At 41.7% G+C, this 18579-nt stretch overlaps 1 protein-coding gene across 1 annotated transcript in view; it reads left to right on the top strand.

Moving 5' to 3' along the window:
- The first annotated feature begins 1283 nt into the window (after positions 1-1283).
- Positions 1284-18579, top strand: part of VIPR2 (vasoactive intestinal peptide receptor 2) — a 58830-nt gene continuing 41534 nt past the window's right edge. Inside the window, exons 1-2 of the mRNA XM_020779704.3 lie at positions 1284-1732; positions 12339-12441. Coding sequence (XP_020635363.2) covers positions 1676-1732; positions 12339-12441 — 160 coding nt within the window. The 5' untranslated portion in view covers positions 1284-1675. The remainder of the gene's footprint in view (positions 1733-12338; positions 12442-18579) is intronic.

Here is an 18579-nt window from a genome sequence, read left to right as displayed (position 1 = left end):
TGATATATTTTGCTGTCCTGGGTAAGATTCTGGCCGGCTGGCCTGTAAACTAACACAATCTGTTGACTGGGTGATACGAAGGTTTATGGGCAGACTTTTACAACTCTCCGCAGTTCTCCTTTATTTTTTTAATCTAAATTGAGACTGGACAGTCCTTTTTATTTTGTATCTCTTCAGCGAACTTGTCTTTTAACATCCATCAGGAAAACATATGCACTGCTATATGACGAGACTGCAGACAACTATCTTTCCATCCTCCCATCCGTCTTGGGAAATAAAACAGTGAATCTGATTTAATCCACATCTCTTTAAGTTCTATGGTATTTCACACCATCTAGTCCCACCAAGAGTAGACTGATTAAATCAACTGCTGAAGAGTAATCTAACGTTTTTGTAAACCGCATTGATTCAATGGATTTGAATCAATGGAGAGACTAGCCATTTGATGCGGGCTTCAGTTTTTCTTCAGTATGTCTGGTTACAGTTTTCCATCTTGTATGTTGATCAGTCTTGCCCACAAAGTAAGTTCCAAGTGTCGTCGTCATCATCGCCGTCGTTATTATTATTATTATTATTATTATTATTATTATTATTATTATTATTATTATTATTATTATTATTATTATTATTATTATTATTATTATTATTATTATTATTAAAAGGATGCAGAATATGTTTTCTCCAGATGCTTTTGGACTGCAGGCGGCCATCATCCCTCACAACTGAATAGGGTGGCTATACTGATGGGAGTTGTAGTCCTAAAACTCTGAAGGGGAACATATTTTCTGCTACTGATATAAGCGCTAGCGTGGCACCATTTTAAAGGCCTCTTGTAGGCATCCTGGATGAAAGGCGCACCTGTGGCTCCCTATGAATAGTTCTCTAGGTCTTTTCACATGGAAACCCAGTGAAATCATGGGGGGACTTCCAAGGGATGGTGTCTCTTCCTTGCCCTTCGCTCTTCCTTCAAACTCGTCAGAAGGGCAGTAGGGAGAAGCCTGTCCCCTTTCAAAACACACAACAGTTTGGCAAAGTAGGGCCGTCCGAGGCTTACTCGCGAGGCGGGGAGGGGGAAATCTCTGGGGAACACGCCAGCTAGAATGGCCAACGATCCAAGACGCGATCTCCTTAAACATAAAGTAACCCAACCATGCCGCAGGTAACAGTACTTGTATTTCTGCACACCATGCGGCTGCTTTGAAAACGGGAGGAATTTATTTATTCAAAGGAAGGAGAGGTGGGGGGAAGGAAGGTGGCAAAGTCTAGATGAGTGAATGTCAGAAGCCGAGGCGGCGGTCAGAGCGGGGCGGCGAAGTGGAGAGGAGGGGGGGCGTGTGTGTGTGTGTGTGTGTGTGTGTGTGACAAAAGAAAGCCGGAGGAGGAGGAGCCGTCCGGGTGGGTGGCTTGTCGGATAGCACCGCACCATTCCAGCGCGCCGCGGAGCCAGTCCGGATTGAGCGGCGGCGGCGGCGGCGCCTCCTGCACTCGATCCGCGCGGTGCGACCGGAGCCCGGCGGTGGGGCAGGCGGAGTGCCCCACGTGCGCGCCGCGGGCCGGAGGCGGGAAGCGCCCCCCCCCCGCACGTTGGCCACCTTTATGGTCCTGCTGGCCGATCGCTGAGGTTTCTCGGCTCCGGGTAGCTGATCTCGGGGACCCCCTCCTGCATTTGGCGGGGATGCTCAGCCCGCCTCGCCTTCTCTTCTTGATCTCCTGCTGGTGGACTTCGGGGCTGGTAAGTAGATCTCCCGGTTGAGAGAGGTAACATTTCCGAAAAAAAAAAATTCCATTTTTTTTCCGGAAAAAAAATGTTCCCCTGTTCCCCCCCCTCCGGAAAAAAAGAATATTTAAAGAAATGTTTCATCTCTGCTCCCGGTTCTTATACTTGATTCCCACCACCATCCTACCCCGCCCGGTACTGGCTTTGAAGTCAGGACAGCGAGTGAAGGTGAATTTTCGAGCATGTGCAGAGTTCCCCCCCTTTTTTTCCTCAGCGGGGTGTGAAACAAAAGGTGCCAGCACGTTTCCTTTCGTAAAATTCAAAACGGGCCATTTTTTAAAAGCCATTTCTCCCCCTAGATCCCCTCCCTAGATCCCCTCCCCTCTCCTGGGAGACACCGATCAGCTCCGATCATGGGGCGGGTGGTTTCTGTTTTACAGCCTCATTTGTGAAATGGGGGGAAATCTCCCACCAGGAATAGGGGGCACCCTTGCAGGCCTTCCCTTTAATATGGGATCCCCCCCCCCCCGGAACGCACACATTATAGCGTAGAGGTGGAGGGTGGGTAAAAACTGCTGAGGTACTTTCCAACTCACAGGCCCATCCATTTCTGTGTTGGCTTTTCGAACCCAAGTGCCTCAAAGCCTCTTTCGGTTCCATATTTTCAACATGTCATAGAGTAGAACTTCTGCTTCATTTTGGCACCCTTCCGTTAGCCGCCTTGATTGTCTGTGAAGAGAGACGGATCACCATCAGGTTTGCGCAGATGAGGAAGGAGTGGCCCTCAGGAACTTGTGGGAGTGTCAGCTCCTGTCACATCACTGGCTCTGCTGCGGTGGAGGTGGAGTGTTGCACATCAGGGGAGCTACAGTCCAAGCGTGTCTGGAAAGACCGCATTTCCCTCACGTGCACATTAAGAGAGATTTAATTCGTTGCAACTGTTTTTAAGCACAGTATTAAAAGCAGACACCTTGCTTGCTGAATTTTAGGGAAAGCGAGGAGATGAACTGTACCAGCAGACAAGTACAGAGTGAAGATTTAGCTATCAAAATATACCTAGGTAAGGTAAAGGTGAAGTCTCCCCTTGACATTTAGTCCAGTTGTGTCTGACACTAAGGCATGGTGCTCATCCCCGTCTCCAAGCCGTAGAGCCAGCGTTTATCCAAAGACAGTTTCTGTGGTCACGTGGCCAGCGCGGCTAGACACGGAATGCCATTACCTTCCCACCGTAGTGGTACCTAGTCATCTACTCGCATTTACATGCCTTTGAATGGCTAGGTTGGCAGGAGCTGGGACGAGCGACGGGAGCTCCCTCCGTCATGTGGATTCGATCTTACGACGGCTGGTTTTCTGACCTTGCAGCACAGAGGCTGCTGCGGTTTAATCCGCAGCGCCACCACATCCCTTATACCTAGGTAGGGAAACTTGTTAAGAGCCATCTTGGATCCCAATCCTTGGAGAAATAATAATTTGAATGCCATCAAGTCAGTTCCAATTTATGGCTTCGTTCTTTCGGGTTTTCTCAGTAGATAATACTTAGAAGTGGTTTACCATTTCCTTCTTCTGGCGTCACAGGCTGGCTCTACTCACAGGAGGCCCAGTGGGGAATCGAACTCTCAACCTCTGCTCCCAAGCCAGATCTCTAACTCACTGAGCTATCCTGCCAGCTGTACAATAATTATGTGCCGTCAAGTCAATTCTGACTTATGGGGACCCCTTTCAGAATTTTCCAGGTAGAGAACACTCAGAAGTGATTTGCCATTCCCTTCTTCTGAGGGGTGCAGTTTGTGCAGTTTGCCCATGGCTACACAGGCTGGCTCTTCTTCCAGGAGGTACAGTGGAGAATTGAGCTCCCAACCTCTGGCTCCTAAATGACTGAGCTATCCAGCCATCTGTCTCCTAGGAGAAAAACAGGTTATAATTCTGCTCCAATGATCAATACAAGTAGAGATAGTGTGAAGTAATGAGATTTGGGAGCTTGGATTTCTAATCCCTACTAACTCATGAAGCCTATGGGATGACCCTGGGTGTCATTCTCTCTGAACTTCCTCCATAGGGAAGGAGATGCTGCTTCACTTTGAGCCTGAGGCCATTGGAGGAAAGGCATGCTAGAATTGCAATTAAAATTGAGTGAAATATACATTAAAAAGGGGGGAAAGTAAAGATCAAAGACAGAAAGAAAGAAATGTAGGCTCGCTCTTGGTTAGAGAAAAAGCTGCCTCAATTCATATATTTCAGTATTATGTGATACCTGTTTTTCTGTGACAGAAATGAAGAATGAAGCACAATGTCACCCAGGGTTCCCTAGAGGTATTTCCCCATCCTAGTAAACTTCTGGATCGTATCATAACACATGGAGGAAGATCTGTATGAAACAGAGGGCATTAATCGGTTATGTGTCACCACCACTGTAAACAAAAATACTCCCCGTGGCCACCATGCCTTCCTTCCGCACCAATGGCACAGTTAGGCTACCCCCCAGGGCTCAATATATTAGGAGCTGCAGTTTCAGGTTCAGTTAATGCAATGTGTACCATTACATCCTCACAGTTCACATCAAGCTCCCCTTTTTTTTTTACTCAACATAGAGATAACTACAAACAGATAAACGTGTCATTTTCTCTCTTCTTCCAGTGTACATTTTTAGTTGGAACGACAGTTCTATTCGGCCTCAGTAATTCTGAACATGAAATAGAGGCGTGCTTGTTAGTTTGGTTCAAGTATTGCAGAAGAGAGGCACGCAGAAAGAAAGAAAGAGCGTTTTGGCATCTTAAACATGTACAAATTTATGCTTTTGAGGACTAGAGCCAGAGGTGTTTACGCACACAGTGTTAGCAAAGGCTGTGCTAGATTTATAGTTTGTGTTTCCTGGATGATGGCCCTGGGTTTCTGCCTCCTGTTCCACAGCTCATCCATATCAGATGACCAGAAACAGCATTAAGGTGATACAGATGTTCCTCTATCCATTCACCAAAATGAATTGGAGTAGACGCCACCACTTCAGATGGTGTTTCATTATTTAATCCTTCCCTGTGCGCAAAACTCTCTGCCAGAGGGGGAGAAAGCTTAGATAACCTAGAGGAAAGTCCTCTCCCAGTCCAGGTCTTGTTGTGCTATTTTCTGATAAGAAGGAGATACTTTTTAATAGGTGAAGAAGATTCAGAAATGGTATTATCTCAACACTTGCTTCCGCATCCTCACTTACTGAAAACTCTGCTGCTGGAAGAGATGAACACATTCTTTGGTTATTGTGTTAAGAACGTGGCAAACCTACCTGCCAAATACATACAGTGGACCCTCTACTTAAGGAATTAATCCGTATTGGAATGGTGGCTGCAAGTCGAAAAGTCTGTAAGTCGAATCTCCATTGACCTACAATGCACTGAAAACCGATTAATCCCATAACCAGTGGTTTTTATTCTATTTTTATTCCATTTTGGTTTTTTTCTGGTCTGTAAGTCGATTCTCTGGCTGCAAGTCGAATCTAATTTTTGCAGCCAGAGAAGTCTGTAACTCGAAAAGTCTGTAAGTCGAGCCGTCTGTAAGTCGAGGGTCCACTGTATACCATCCCTGGTTGCTCCTCCCTGGCAGAAGAATGCCGAAGATTAGTGGGCTTGGTGTGGAAACTGTGGTTGCTGCCAGACGTTTCTCTCTGATCCTCCATTCTCTTCCCCAGGTATGCCGATCTCACGTGACCCAAGCTGAATTACGGGCAGTGAAGCTCTTTGTACCAAAATTGGTAGTTATGGCTCTGCCATGAACTGATTGGACATTGTTCAGGAGCTTTGGGTGAAAAGAAGAGGTGTGCAATATCCCAAACAACTTTTTAGGAGTGTACTTCTCCCTTACCCTCCTTGGAGATTATTCCAACGTAGGAAAAAATAAAACCCATGATGTGTGAAGCACCGCATCATCTGAATAAACCTAAAGGCCAGTCTTTAGCGTGTCTGGAGGACTGAGGTAACTGTCTCAGGCAGCACATGCAGGGTTGGTCATCATGTTGTCCTCTGCTTCAGGCGGTGTCATGTCTCTGACCAATTCTTCTTTCAGGAACTGATTTCAGTGATACTTTTGTTGAGGTAAAAACACAATTAAAATTTTTAATGATTTTTTAAAAAATTAAATCGTGATTTGAATCAATTTGATTTTGTTTTAATGATTTATTTTTATTGATCTCTGAAACAGGTAGGAAACTGAAGTGAGGGGTAAGAATCTCAAAATCATGAGGGGTCTCATTGATTCCCATGCTCAGGTCTCTTGTTTTACAATTTTTCATCACAAGACACTGAACAGCTTGCCCCCCCTTTTTGTGTTGTCAGTAGTCTGTGTGTACAGTATGAGGAACAGAAAAGGATTTGTCAGTCAGATGTATTTGAAGGACAACATATCTTTTTATTGTCTTACCAACAATTAAAATAAAATAGCATTTAAAGCTTTGCATGTGGAACATCTCCAACAGGCGATATTTCATATAAATTATTATTTATTTGAAAACTTAAGAGAAGATGTTCAGCAAGGTCCTGGATAGCACACTCTCTTGCTGAAGTGGCGTCTCCTCCACCCACCCTGTCTCATTGTGTGTGCTTCTCTTTTAAATTGATTTAAATCACAATTTAAATTTTTTTAAAAAGCATTTTAAAAAAATTCAAATCGTCAAACAAAATCTGATTTTTAACCTTTAAATTAATTTAAATCAGATCCCACCCTGGTGTAAATTAAGTAAGTTCCACTCCCTGTCCATGAGTTAGGAAAAAATATACTGCACAACTGAAAGAGGTTAATGTTTAAATACCCATAATGCATCTGGACTCCCACTAACTATGTTGTTCATCCTTTTTCGTTTTATGGAATCCTTTTAAATATTTGAATCCTGTATGTAAGTCCATCCTCCATCTTCTTATGCGAGCTAGCCTGTCCTTTCTGTTTCACTTGCCGCTGAAAGAACCACACTTCTACATTGAAAAGACCCTCCTCTGGTCCTTCCTTTTGTTTCTTGAAAACTCTGGAAAGAGACACTTGTGAGCGGCAGGGCTCTTATGTGTGGGAAGCCACTTTGGCATCGAGAGAGCCATTTTAAAACTAGCAAACAAGAGACTTCAACAGACAAAGGGGGGAAAGGAAGACTTTGGAGACAGGCAGGAAAGAACTATCAGTTAGTACAAGGGTATCTTCACAGTTAGTTGCATGAGGGGGTCATAATCCTGGCACAACTGCTTGTGCAACGAATGGGCAACATGTAGCCCAGATGACCCCCTCTGAAGTTTCCTTGTTCTCACCAGGGTATGTTGTTGTTATGTGTCATCGTCACCTTTGATTTATGAGGATTCTATGACTAAGGAATTTCCAAAATGTCCTGTTCTCACGGGGAGCAATTTTACCATGTTTTAAGGAAACCCGACCACCCGTGGAGTCCCAATTTGTTTGAAGAAAGTGGTCATTGGAAGGCACAAGAGGGCTTTTATTGTAACTCTTTGATTCTTGTAAGATAACAGTGGGGGTGAGGTGAGCCCCCCAAGATCCGGGAATGGGTGTGTCCCCATGTGATCTAATTTAGCTGCACTAGGGGAAATTTCATTTGCCTTCTTTGCATTTAGGTCACTGAACCTTAATGGCTAAACTCCAGATAATTGTACCATAGCCAAGAGGTTGTTGTTGTTGTTTAGTTGTTAAGTCGTGTCCGACTCTTCGTGACTCCATGGACCAGAGCACGCCAGGCCCTCCTGTCTTCCACTTCCTCCTGGAGTTGGGTCTAATTCATGTTGATCGCTTTGATGACACTGTCCAACCATCTTGTCCTCTGTCGTCCCCTTCTCTTCTTGCCCTCACACTTTCCTAACATCAGGGTCTTTTCCAGCCAAGCGGTACCAATCTGTATTTCCTACTTATTGAAATGACTGTTTGTTTGTTTTTGTAAACATGCCTAGGGAAGGCAGTCTGAACCCCAAGCTTGCATGGTGAATTCCGCTACAGTGTGGTGACATTTGCCGCCTCAAGGTTTCACAGATGAATTAAACTGGTTCATTTGTTAGAAAACGAATGCTCTTACACAATGTGACATGCAAGAAATATTCAGAGAATGAGTTGCATATCTTTGAGTAGTTTTGTCTGTGGCTGGTGTATATCTTCTAAGACTCCCCGCATCTGTACTAAATTCCTGTTTAGACAAGATTTAAATATATTCTTCAGAGTTGTGAAAAAGGAGAAATAATGTCATAAGTTGTTTAATTAACAATGATAGAGAATTGCTTTGAGATTCACAATCCGCTTGTGATGAATTGCATGTTGGATTTGTGCTTTGTGCCTTTCATTGTAATTAATCATAGTAGGGAAGTAGGGATGGATGTGTCCATTATACATTTTTAAATAAAGATGTGTACACGGAGAGGAAGACAATACTAGAAGTTGTTGCTTTTTTGTGGCTGTCAGCTTTCTTTCTGGCTGGGGACCTGTGCAGAAATTACGTTAGACTTGCTAGGCTAGGTCAGGATCACCAAATCTGTGGCATCCCAGAGGTTATAAGACTCTAGCTCCCATCAGCCCCAATCAGCACATCCAAAGGTGATGTATGATGGCTCAGTAAGTTTAGGTGAGGGAGGGAGGAAGCTCTCTGACTTCTCGTCTAATGCAAACCAGGAAGATTCCCTAACAGTGGGAGATTTTTTTTCTGATTTTCTATCAGTGATGGAATGAAGATAACAAAGTAATGAACACTGGAGAGTAGTATTTGACTTTAATTAGCTCTATTTTGCAGCTCCGGAAGCTCTGGAATATGACCTCTGGTTTGCAGACCATAGAAAGTGTGTGTGGAATAGGAGCTCGGCTTTGCAGGTTAGGAAAGTTTTGTATGCCAGAAAAAGCTGAAGTATATACAGTGGTGCCCTGCTAGACGATTACCTCACAAAACGGTTAATTTGCTAGACGATGAGTTTTTACGATTGCTGTAGCGCTTCGCAAAACAGTGTTTCCTATGGGCAATTTTTGCTGGATGATGTCTCGGACCGTGCTTTGCAAGACGGGTTCTTTTTGGGACCGTTTTTTGCAAGATGACGATTTTGACAGCTGAGTCCGCGACTTGCAAAACGGGTGTTTTCGAGACAGTTTTTCGCAAGACAGCAATTTTTACAGCTGATCTGCGTTTCGCAAAACAGTTTCTCTATGGCTGATTTTCACAAAACGATGACGATTTTTCCCCATTGGAACGCATTAAACGGATTTCAATGCATTCCAATGGGGAACTGCATTTCGCAAGATGATGTTTTCACAAGACAGCGATTTTCGCTGAATGAATTAACATCGTCTTGCGGGGCACCACGGAAGTTTAGATTTACATATTGAGTTTCTCCATTTGCTTTGGCCCCACCCTGAACCCCACCTACTGCTGAAATTCACCCCAAGACTTTTCCAAATTGGAAATCAGTCCTGGGCCAAAACACCTCTGGTTTAAGGGTAAGAATTTATTTAGAGTGTGGGTTTTCACTGGTTAAATACAGGAAACTATCTAAGGCCTAGACATTTTGCTTTCTGAGTCAAATGGCCACGACCCACCTCCACATGCCACATGCACAGGCTGACCAGCGTCAAAGAAGAACCTTATTTAAAGGAGACCCTTAGTCCAGAAAAAAAATTGCCTGCTTTAATCTCTAATTGGTGGTGTTTCTCCACCATCAAAGGGAAAAAATCAGTTACTTTCTCTCTGTTTTTCATTGGAAATGGCTGGTTTGTTGCTGAGATTTCCCATCTGCAAAACTTTCGTTCTGCCATTGAACTGTGGTCTTTCTAAGAAGTCTGGGCTACCCACGTCCTTTGACCTTCCCTCAAAAGGAAAAGAGGGGAATGCACTGCATCAAATCAAACACATGGTCCATTTTAGAAATTAAACACCCATTAGATTAACTCCACTTATCTTAGTAGCTGCCAGATAAGTGGAGTTTAAGTACGTGATGCATTTCTTGTTACTTCCTCTCCATGCTAAGGAAAGCTTCTTCTGCTACATTTCTGTAAACGGGGACCCAAAGACACAACGGGATGGGGCCAGGGGTAGAGACTAGGAATTCTGTTTGCAAAATCAGCATTATGAATCAAGGATGGACTTATTCAGTATTCCAATTTCAAAAGATAATTAATGTAAGAAATAACAGAAAAGCTTTCACTGTGTAATTGATTTGTCTGTTATGTAATCTTTAGTTTATACCGTGTTTTGAAAACTTTGGCAGATAACAGATCCAAAGAAAAAGGATACTGTTTTTATCATACTAAGATTTAGACATTCAGGTTTTCTCAGCGAAATATTCAGCCCCCACCCTATGGAACATTTTTGCCTTTGTATTTCCTTGGCTTGTCATTATTTCAGGTTTTGCTGGGAAAGCTGAGAGGTGGTCCAATCAACATTGTCAAATACCCTGTGGTGTTCACTGATTGTTCCTTAAAGTTGCATTGTTCAGTGTGGTGCATTCAAGGCAGGAATCAAGGGTTTTCTTTTGCACAGAAGAATATGATTTGAAAGCTTCATCTGGCAGACTTGACGAACACAAGAGTGACTGATTTTAAAGGGTAACAGACCGGAACTAGGAGAAATGCAGATAACTGGTGCTTAAAAGCAGTGAACTAGAAAGTTAGTGGTTTGAATGTTTCCTTTGTTCTGAAATTACTCTATGAACTTTGAGGGAAAGGCCACAAATGACAACTATCAGTATATATATGTATCTATTAGAAATGAGATATTCGTATCCCTCGGGATACAAATATGAATATCGTGGAAATAGGTGGCAGAGAAATCCAATCCCACTCCCCTTCCACCGGCTTCCTCACTTCTCTGCAATGCTGACCACTTAGCAGCTGAGCGGGCAGACTCCTCGTCCCGCCTCCTCGCTGGATTGGCCAGCAATGCATGAAGGAGGGGAAGTGCCAGCTGGGCAACTTCCACAGTTGGCACAACCGGGATGTTGCTGGCCATGCGTGGCACTCAGTGACCCAAAAGTGGACAGGCCAATTCAGGGTGGGTGGGACTGGACTTCCCTACCACCTGTGCCTGCAACATTCATATTCCTACCCCCAGGGATATGAATATGAATATCTAATCTCTAGTATCTATATATCATCTCCATATAGCAAAGCAAAGCATGCTGCTTATATACCACCCCATAATGCTTAAAGCACTCTCTGAGCAGATTAATAGTAATGTATATTTTTAAATTATACAGGCTACACAACCCCATCCTCCAGCGAGCTAGGTATTCATTTTGCTGACCTTGTGGAAGGCTGAGTGAACCTCTAGCTGGCTGTCAGAATCCGCTTGGCTCAAACACTGAACATGAGCAGATTTTTGACTTTAATACTGTGTTTAAACACTGCACCACAATGTCAATACGTCACCTCCATAATGCCTTTTTAAAAGAAGGCCAACAATGTAGCTTGTGTTTAGAAAAGGAGATCTCTTAAATCTGGAGGACCATCTAAATGTCACAGAAAAGCTTTTCATGCTTCCCATAGTTTACAAATTAATTTGCTATGTTTTATGATTGGCTCATAAATCCAAATGGAAACAGCAACCAAGACATCAGAAGAAGACTGGAAGAGCAGCAACAAAGGAATTAGAAAAGATAATCAAGGGTAAAGATGTATCATTGGAGGCCAAGAACAAGATAATCCACACTCCTGTATTTCTGATCACCATGTATGGGTGTGAAAGCTGGACAGTTAATAAAGCTGATGGGGGTGGGGAGGAATGGATTGATTTGAAATGTGTTGGAGGAAAACTTTGTGAATACCTTGAATTGCCAGAGTGGATCCTGGATCAAATCAAGTCTCAGCACTCTCTGGAGACAAAGATGTTGAAACTGAGGCTACTTTGGGCACATCATGAGAAGGCAGGGATCTCTGGAAAAGACAATAATGCTGGGAAAGGGAGGAGGCAGCAGGAAAAGAGGAAGACCAAATGAAAGGTCTGACTTCCTGAAAGAAGCCACAGGCTTGAGTCTACAAGAGCTGAGAAGAGCAGCTGAGGACAGAACATTTTGGAGATTGTTTTCCCTGAATCATGTCACTGGAATCCTAACAGATTATACGTTCTAAGGGTGCAATATCATACAGTTTGGCCGTCGGCTGCTGTAAAATGTGAAACTGCGAGTATGCTTACATTTATTTTATGACTCTAAGCTTTTTATAGGCTTAGGGTTGGCCACTGGATGTTGGATGAGATGAGCGTTCAGTCTGATCCAGTGTAGCTCTTCTTAAGTTCTTACGAAAGCCATTGTTTCTTGACCTTAGACTTATAAAAGAAAACCCGGGGTCAAGGAGGGATATATGGGCTGCTGAGATAACATAAGTGAAGTACCAGATCTGTGTATGGCCACTGGTGGCCCTCCAGATGGTTTTGAATCCCATATTCAATCAGCATCTGCTAGTATGACCATTGGTGACGGATGGTGACATTTGGTGATGGATGATGACAACAGTGCTATTTCATCAACACCTTGGTATTCTGTCAACATCTGTTTCCTCTCCCTTGTGCTACTCAGTATATAAATGTTTGCTATTCTCATTGCAATTTTAATGCTGAAACCGATGGCTTTATTCCTTTTATAGAATCCAAATGTGTTACAGCCAGCTCTTATCTTCACAGGTCGGTGGCATCCATCCAGAATGCAGACTACAGCTGGAAATTTATCAGGAGGAAATAAAGTGTACGGAGCTTTTGCAGAATGCCAAAACTGTGGGTTTTAAAGGTAAGATTGCCTGTAACAGTTTTGTATTGGTTCACTTACATCTGTATATTATGTGAGTGTTACATGATGTGACACAAGGTTGCAGTGCCTTTACCTAAAGGTATAATTAAGACTCACCCAAGACCTTTTGCTGCCCAAGACAAGGGACAACGTTCATCCATGGTGTAGGAGGAGAGTAGGTAAGGTTCTTATTTTGGGCAGTCCCAGAGATCACGAGCAGTGGAGAGCCTTTTGGGGCCCCCGAAATTCACATGTGGAGGTTCTACTGCTACCACGTTGACAGAGTGATTCTGTGAGTTGCTAGCCAAAAAAGGCACTTTTCCAAGCTCTGATTGTGTATAATATTTATTCTGACACGAGTAACATCCTCACATTTTTACTGTCCTTTCCAAAGTTTGCTCCATATTTTTGAAAGTTGTTAGAACTTTTTATAGGCAGTGGGGAAAGAAAATGTTGTTTCCACTCCTGTTCTGTTTGCTCTTACAGTAAATTTTCACTACAGCTTTAAGTGCGAGTGGAGCAAATGTTTATCAAAAAGCAAATACAGTACAGACATTTTCCACAAGTAAGCACCTCAACCAACGCCACCTGCTCACAGTGTAAATAAATGAGTTTTCATTGTTTCCAGCGGGGAGACAAAAACATATATCAGGAGGTTTAAGGCAGAAAAATAATCAGTGACCCAATAGCACGAAAGAAACAGATCAGTAGTAATGAATTAAATTGTTCTAGGTGTTGTGAGTCAGAACTCTGAAGTGTATTGTACAATTTTCTTAATTGACAAGAGTATATCCCATTTTGCAAGGATTATATAGCATTATCAGCCAACTCGAAAGGTGAACTGGGCATCAGCTAATTGTCTGGAAGGAATTTCCAGTGGCAGAGAACCAATGTTCCAATGACAGTGGGAAAGCTTATATCATTTACTGGTCTGTGATATTTTTATTTTAAAAATCATTTCATTTCTATTCTATACATTCAACGTACATGGTGTCCTCCCATTTTATTCTGGCTTGGAGTATGTGGAATGGGTGAGAAACTGGGCATGTTAATTTTTTTTAGAAAAAATTAATTTAACCAGACGCTGACCACACCCCACCCAAGAAAATTAGAATTGGAGACAGAATTGTGGCATTATCTGGCTTAAAATTGCTTACACCTTTAACAGGGTGAAAGAATTCCAGCATGCAGTTTCAGGAGAGGGTGGGAACTCCAGGAAAGTAAAAAATGAAGGATTATGACCTCCTGTCCCTAATGTGTTCTATTAATAGAACATATGTATACTGTTTTAACTCAGCCATGAATAAATTACACCTTTAATGGAGTTCATTGATTTAAATGCAGATACCATCACATTGCTTTTATGAATTATCCTTGGTTCAAAAACAACCTGCATAGGAAAGCTTGTAGAAGGGCAGATCTCAACATCAGAACATGATTAGTGTTCATGAAGCCTGGAGCTGCACAAACACCTTTATGTTTTTGAATGCTTAACTTGAAGAAAGCACTCTTATACTCCCATGTTAGCTTGATTTGGATTTCAGGCATAGAAGGATGGAATGGACTTTTAAGTTTCCCTTTGGATTGTCCTTTTACGTCTGCCTGAAGAACAGTTGTAAGAAAAATGCGGCCAGAAATACGTCTGCTTTCCCTCTCTGGAATCATAAATTTGTTTATTGTTTTAATGTACACAGACAGATGCACAGTGTTGTAGTGGTATGTTAAGATGACATTACGTAGGCCCCCTGGAAAATTTCCTGTGGACGCTCTTGGCTAGAAATTCCATCCACGTAAGTCCTTGGAATTTATGCATGCTGTGTAGAGTCACATAAGAGCAGATATAGGAAAAGTTGATCTTTTTTTTACAACCTACACTGTTCTCCAGCTAGCATTGGGCAGAATGATCCATCGAGGTCCCAGAATTCCTCTGGGCTGGCAAGGAATCCTGGGAACTATAGTAAAAAAAAAACCTCAACCCAAACTACTCTTCCCAGTCACTGAATAAGAACAGGCTGTGTACTAATTACAGCCAGAATACTGAGCTTGGGTGTGTTGGTTTAGGGTTTAGATACCTTGATCAGCCATGATTTCATTGGTGCAAGTTACTCCTTCCACCCATGCAGATCATAATTATATCTCATCATTATCATGGGCATTTCATTGCTTGGTGGCCACCTCTTTGATGACAAGTTTGTGTGTACTTATTGAAGTTGGTCCTGGGACCAAACTACAACCAATAGGTTGCCAACTCCATATCTTAGGAACAATTTGGAAGAAACGTCTAATAGTTATTTAATTACTGGGTCAGTGACTTAAAAATGGACATGACATGTATCTCTTAGGTAGAAGAAAGAACAGTTAAGTTTGTTTTTAAACTTGGTAGCATTTAGAAATGGCTGCCATAAAACTTCCAGAGGCAAATTGACCCAGTTAAGAAATAATAACCATAGATATTTTCAGTTGCATGCAAAGTCTCACAATGCAGTATGCAACAGGTAATGTCTCTGATGATTTCTTAACTTAAGGCAATTTGCCTCCAAAATTATGCTGTTCACTGTGTGTACATAACTGGGCAAGAGGATTTGGGCCATTGTAATAATGAGTTCTCCTAACCAGTGTAACTATCTACATCTACTGAATATAAAATAAAGTTTACAGGATGGTTATTAATAGTACGGATGTCCAAAAAATGGCTGAAACTCAGTAGTAAGTTCCAGCTAGAGTGGCTCATTGAATCGGTGGGGATTTGGTGGATCAACATTTATATAAGAGCTATTGATTCAATGGGCTTACTCTAGCTGTGCTTTCCTGATGGGCTTCAGCCAATATGTTTCTACACTTTGGTCTTTCAGCATTTACAGAATGCAGTATTTCTGTTATGTAATTTTGAATAGCAGATTTGTTGTTGTTGTTTAGTCGTTAAGTTGTGTCTGACATGCCAGGCCCTCCTGTCTAGCAGATAGATCTTGCCATTATGATAATTCACTTCTGGATATTTCTTTTCTTTGATGTTTTTTTCCAATTTCTTGTACAGTATAATAATAAGCGAATTGCTAAAATATACACAAATCAAACTTGAAGCACTTTTCACATTCTTTTCGTAATAGCAATCTTCATTAATTATTCTCATTCCCCTCATGAAATTATATGGGGTGCATATTTTTAGGAAATCATTTGCTTACCTTGCTCATCGTAACCCATGTTTGATTGTTTGGCAGTAGTAAAAACTAACAATAGAATGCTTTACCATAGTACATCAGTTTGTACTTTTGTCTTTTTTGAAGGAGAGAGCCTCTGCACACTTTCATGAGGGCCCCATAGACAACCTTATCGTTACAAATTTCATATAATTTTTGAGGTTCACTTTTGAAAGAAAATATCATTTAATCAGTTTTCATACACACCGTTGTAATATACTGGTAAATGCTAATGATTGAATCAACTAGGGATGCTCAGTAGCACCAGATAGTCTGAAAAAAGAGCACTTATGTACCCTTGTGTCTGTATCTAGAATTCATACATAAAGAACTGATTCCCATTGTCTCTTCTTCTTCTTCTTCTTCTTCTTCTTCTTCTTCTTCTTCTTCTTCTTCTTCTACTTATTATTATTATTATTATTATTATTATTATTATTATTATTATTATTATTATTATTATTATTATTATTATTATTATTATTATTATTATTATTATTTTATTATTTAATTATTTAATTATTTAATTATTTAATTATTTAATTTATATCCTGCCTATCTAGTCGATTAAGACCACTCTAGGCGGCTTACAACAAAACATACAACAATATATATATATAAACAATTTTACATAAAGGGAAAACTTTCTACAAGGTAGGACAAAGAGTAGGGAGAGGAAAAGATGGTGGGTGGTATCAATGCAGCTTCTCAGTAAAAAGCGTTCCGGCTCTGTATTGACTCCATCTATGCCAACTGACCGTGGGCTCTTTCTGGGCAGACCTGAGTGTGAGCTGGCTTCATGTCATAATGGTAAAACAAACATTCGGGGAAATGCATAATTCTTGTTCTTGCAACATTTTTCCTAAAATGACAGAATCTTCTTTGTTGTGCATAGTTCAACAATCAGACCATACAAGGAAGTTGGTGTTTCAGTTTCATTGATCAGCCATGCTTCTGCTTTTAACATGGTTTACACTCAGATGTAATTTGCTGCTAGGATCAGGGTCTTTCTGAGTTTTGCCCTTGGGCAACAAAATCTACTGAGGCTCGTGTCATATTTTGTATTTTGTTCCTGTTCTTTGGTCCTCATTCATGTTTTACCCATTGATCTTGACTGGTATTTAGATTTGATTCACTTCAGCCTGCTGCCCACAGCCCAGCTCCGTCAGTGCACATCTGAAGAAATGCAACCTTCCCAGCAACATCTTTCAATTATTTTCCACCGGTGAGGGAAATATGGGCCTTTGCCCTTCGGATTTGGGACAGATCCAGCCATATAGCTTTGGAGCGAAAGGAATAATTTATTCTTCTGTCCTTTACCACTGCTATGAATTATGCATCCGTCAGAGCCAAAGATTTACTCATTTTTCAGTATGCGCATAATGATCAGCATTGCCAAATCTTATTTCATTTTTTATATTTTTAAAAATAGATTTATTGTCTTTATTTTTATTTTATTTTATTTTTTGGATTCTTGTATGTCAGGTTGCTAATGCTGCTCTTGGCTTAAAATCAAGTGGAAAAAGGAAGTCTGGCCTAAAATACTGCATGAGGATTGAATCTTCTTTTACGTGCTAGCTATAGGTGTCCTAATAAATAGGGACATGGCTTTACTAATGACAGCTAAATAAAAGGTTTCTCCAATTAATAATGGAGCACTGCCCACCCAGCCCTCAAAAATCAAGGTTATATTTAGGCTCAGAAAGCTAAACAATATCTGTTCCCATAAATAACTCAGCTCTGTCATGCCCATATTGATACAAGCAAAAGGAAAAATGGTTCTGATACAGAAAGCCTCCAAGCTTTTAATCTCTTTTATGGTAACATTTTTTCTTCTGTCGACTTAACTGGCTATTGCTATAGCAGATGGTGGCAGGATTGAAAGAACTCTTTGCCTCTTGCTTCAGCATCCTGCTACCCAGCATATGGGATATACAACAAGGTCTGAGAAATGTAACCATTATAGGTATCAGTCACAAAGTTCCCGGTCCACTTGTGCATTATGTGATTGTGTAAGAGCACTCGCGGCACCAGTTGGTGATTGGTGACTCCCATTTTGGAGGTGATTTAAATCCAGTCCAGATTTTTAGTTCACAGGAACTGTCCACAGTGCTGAACCTTACCCAAATCCTTTCAGCACCTTAGATAACTCCCATAAAGTCCAGACTAAAACCTGGAATGGATGTACAGTACCTCCAAAATGAGATTCACCCGCTGCCACTGTCTGATGCCAAAGAGGGAAAGTTTTTTGCTACTGCAAGAGCCAAGTACGTAGGTAGAAGGGGGCTCAGAACCAGGGGTATAAAGTATTTTGGAAGCTCTGGCTGACTAGAAGGAATAAAAGGAATAGATAGAATACTTTATGGCATAGATTCTAAGCACCTGCTTGCTTTCTGATTAACATGACTGGCAAACCTTCTGTCCTAGATAACCATACTCTGTCTGAGAAGATTCCTGGAGCTTTCCCATCTCACCACGGGAAGGGGAACTCTTAGAGGATCTTTGTTGATAGTACAGATGGTCAAGAGGTGCCACGGGTTCAGGACCCATCTGTGATATGCTCTCTGTTCCTTCCTTAAAAATAAAATCAATCCAAGTCTGACAGAAGTCCCTTGGAGTCTGCTAGCTGTGTTGATTGCCTCAAGCCTATATGTGGGCATACGCAAATGACCTCCCTCCTCATGACTGCCGTGACGTTTCTTGCTTGTGGTACTCTAATAAGATGACTTTAATCAGGATTTCAAGGTACGGTATGAGAAGACACTTGAGGAGTGATTTTTACCAATGCTATTATTCAGTGGGTTTCTATGACTGGGAGGGGATTTGAACCCAGTTCTCCTGAGTCCTAGTCCAGCACTCCGACCACTACATCACATTTGTTCTCAGCACTTATGGCTCTCTCGCTTATGGTATATATTAGCATCATCATTCTAAATATTACTCT

The sequence above is a fragment of the Pogona vitticeps genome, chromosome 6, assembly GCF_051106095.1.
Source record: "Pogona vitticeps strain Pit_001003342236 chromosome 6, PviZW2.1, whole genome shotgun sequence".
NCBI lineage: Eukaryota > Metazoa > Chordata > Lepidosauria > Squamata > Agamidae > Pogona > Pogona vitticeps.
This window is presented reverse-complemented; position numbering and strand designations above follow the sequence as displayed.